Source organism: Triticum urartu, chromosome 1A (genome assembly GCF_056163025.1).
Source record: "Triticum urartu cultivar PI428250 chromosome 1A, HENAU_Tu73, whole genome shotgun sequence".
Taxonomy (NCBI): Eukaryota; Viridiplantae; Streptophyta; class Magnoliopsida; order Poales; family Poaceae; genus Triticum; species Triticum urartu.
The window spans coordinates 517,291,787-517,293,699 of NC_141873.1; the positions used below are offsets into that span (position 1 = coordinate 517,291,787).

At 49.3% G+C, this 1,913-nt stretch overlaps 1 protein-coding gene across 1 annotated transcript; it reads right to left on the reverse strand.

Moving 5' to 3' along the window:
* Nucleotides 1-283: 283 nt before the first annotated feature.
* LOC147992131 (uncharacterized) lies at nucleotides 284-1,078 on the reverse strand. The gene has a single exon (XM_087538941.1). It carries the CDS (start codon nucleotides 1,076-1,078, stop codon nucleotides 284-286), a length of 795 nt encoding a protein of 264 aa, XP_087395067.1.
* Between the last annotated feature and the right edge of the window lie 835 nt (nucleotides 1,079-1,913).

Consider the following 1,913-nt stretch of genomic DNA (forward strand, 5'->3'; position numbering starts at 1 on the left):
CAACCCCTACTCCAGAATTAAGCTCACTTTGCCCTGCCGAGATAGAACTTGAAGTATTTTCAACAGAGAGGCGCTTCTGTGGCTGCATACTATCCTTTACTATCCCTGAGACATTCTCTTGGCCAGCAGCGTCAACATCAACCGTTCCCTTATCAGTTTCCATTCTCCCCCCAGCATTCACCAGAGTCTGATTTTGTGCGTTAAAGCGCCAGCTCTGGTTGGGGTTGTACGTGCCTCTCCCCCTTCCTCTGCCTCCTGTCCCACCTCTTGTAGCATGACCTCTCTAGGGTCCCGCCACACCATGGCCATCATGCACCGCTCTGAAAGCATCAGCTAGCACAAACTCCCCCCATTCAAAAGACGATACATCATGCTCACCGTCCCCACACTCTTCATACCAGTGACCGAATTCGCCACAATTGAAACAGAAGGTGGGTAGCTTCTCATACTTCACTTGATAGCGAACTCTTTCGTCCCCCTTCTTTCCCGTCACAAAACGCTTTATCTTGGCATTGATGTCAATACTAACTTTTACGCGGACAAATTCCCCGAAGAAACCAGCTGGTAGCCTTAACTGAATCTCCTCCACCCCACCAATGCGTGAAGCCATACCTCGAACTGCCCGTTCAATTAAGAAGTTATTTGGGAGGTGATGGATCTGCGCCCACACTGTGAGTTTGTCCAACTGGATTGACTCAGGATTTTTAAATCCATCATACTCCTTCATTATGACTGCCTGTCCCTTGAAAAGCCATGGTCCTTCAAACATTGCCTTGTTCCAATCTGCTACGCACCCGAACTGCGCGGTGAAAAGGTTCTCATTGACCCTCCTCCAACTCACAGTTTTTGCTGGATTCCACACTGCTCGCATGTCCCCATAGAGCGCGCTCGGACTGAAAGTTTTTAGGGTATGAACCCTAGCAATCGCTAGCCACTTAGCTGCAGACCTCAGATCAGGGAGCTCCTCTTCCCAGACGAAGTCGTCATCCTCTTCTTCCTGTAGATTCAGACGAGCCAAGAGATCTTCAGTACTCTCCTTCGTCCCCTTCCTCTGCGAACCAGGCACTTCGTCCTCCATGGTCGCCGAACAGATCGCGACGCACAAACCCTAGTGTCTTCCTGTCCCAAACCCACCCCCGATCCCTCTCATATACAAAGGCCGCGGAGCAGCCCGAGTGAGAGGAGGGATAGCGGAGGGGATCCGTCCGGGGGAGAGGGAAATTCCGGCGTGGCCGCCGGTAGCGAGAGATCCCTAGCTTTCTCACCAGGGGAGAGAAAACCCTAGCTTTCTCGCTAGGGGAGAGAAAACCTTCGCCGGGCATTTGTTGGTAGGAGGCTGGCTGAGCTTTCTGTGTGGTAGGCCATTGTATTTTGTATCCATTTCTTTGTCGCTCTTTTTGCGAGGGCATTTCTTTGTCACTTTAGTTAGTTATAGAAAAGTCAACTGCATTTTGAATTTGGGTCATTTGATTTCTTTTTCCTTTTTTAGAATAGAAAACACTCTATTAGCTCAAATGTTCTCAGGAATATAAACAACATCAGGTCTATGGATTAGCCACACATGCCGGCCACGAGCTAGAGTAGTCGCCGCCTTTGCCAATGAATGAGCTTCAACGTTCATGCATCTGTTCTTATGGACCATTTCCACTGATGCAAACAATTGGGTGCACCTTTTTATCTCATGAATAGTAGCAGCCGAGGTCCCCAAATAAGCCTCCTTGATGTGTTTCGCCGTGGCAGAACAGTCAGTGGCAATAACAATGTTGTTGCATGCAAGATCAAGTGCTAGTGACATCCCTTTACTCGTAGCCATTGCCTCAAGCACTTCTGGATCAGCTATGTCCTGGACAGGAACTACAGATGCACCCAGAAAGTTGTATGTACCATCTCGGCAAACGGCAGCAAAGGATCCC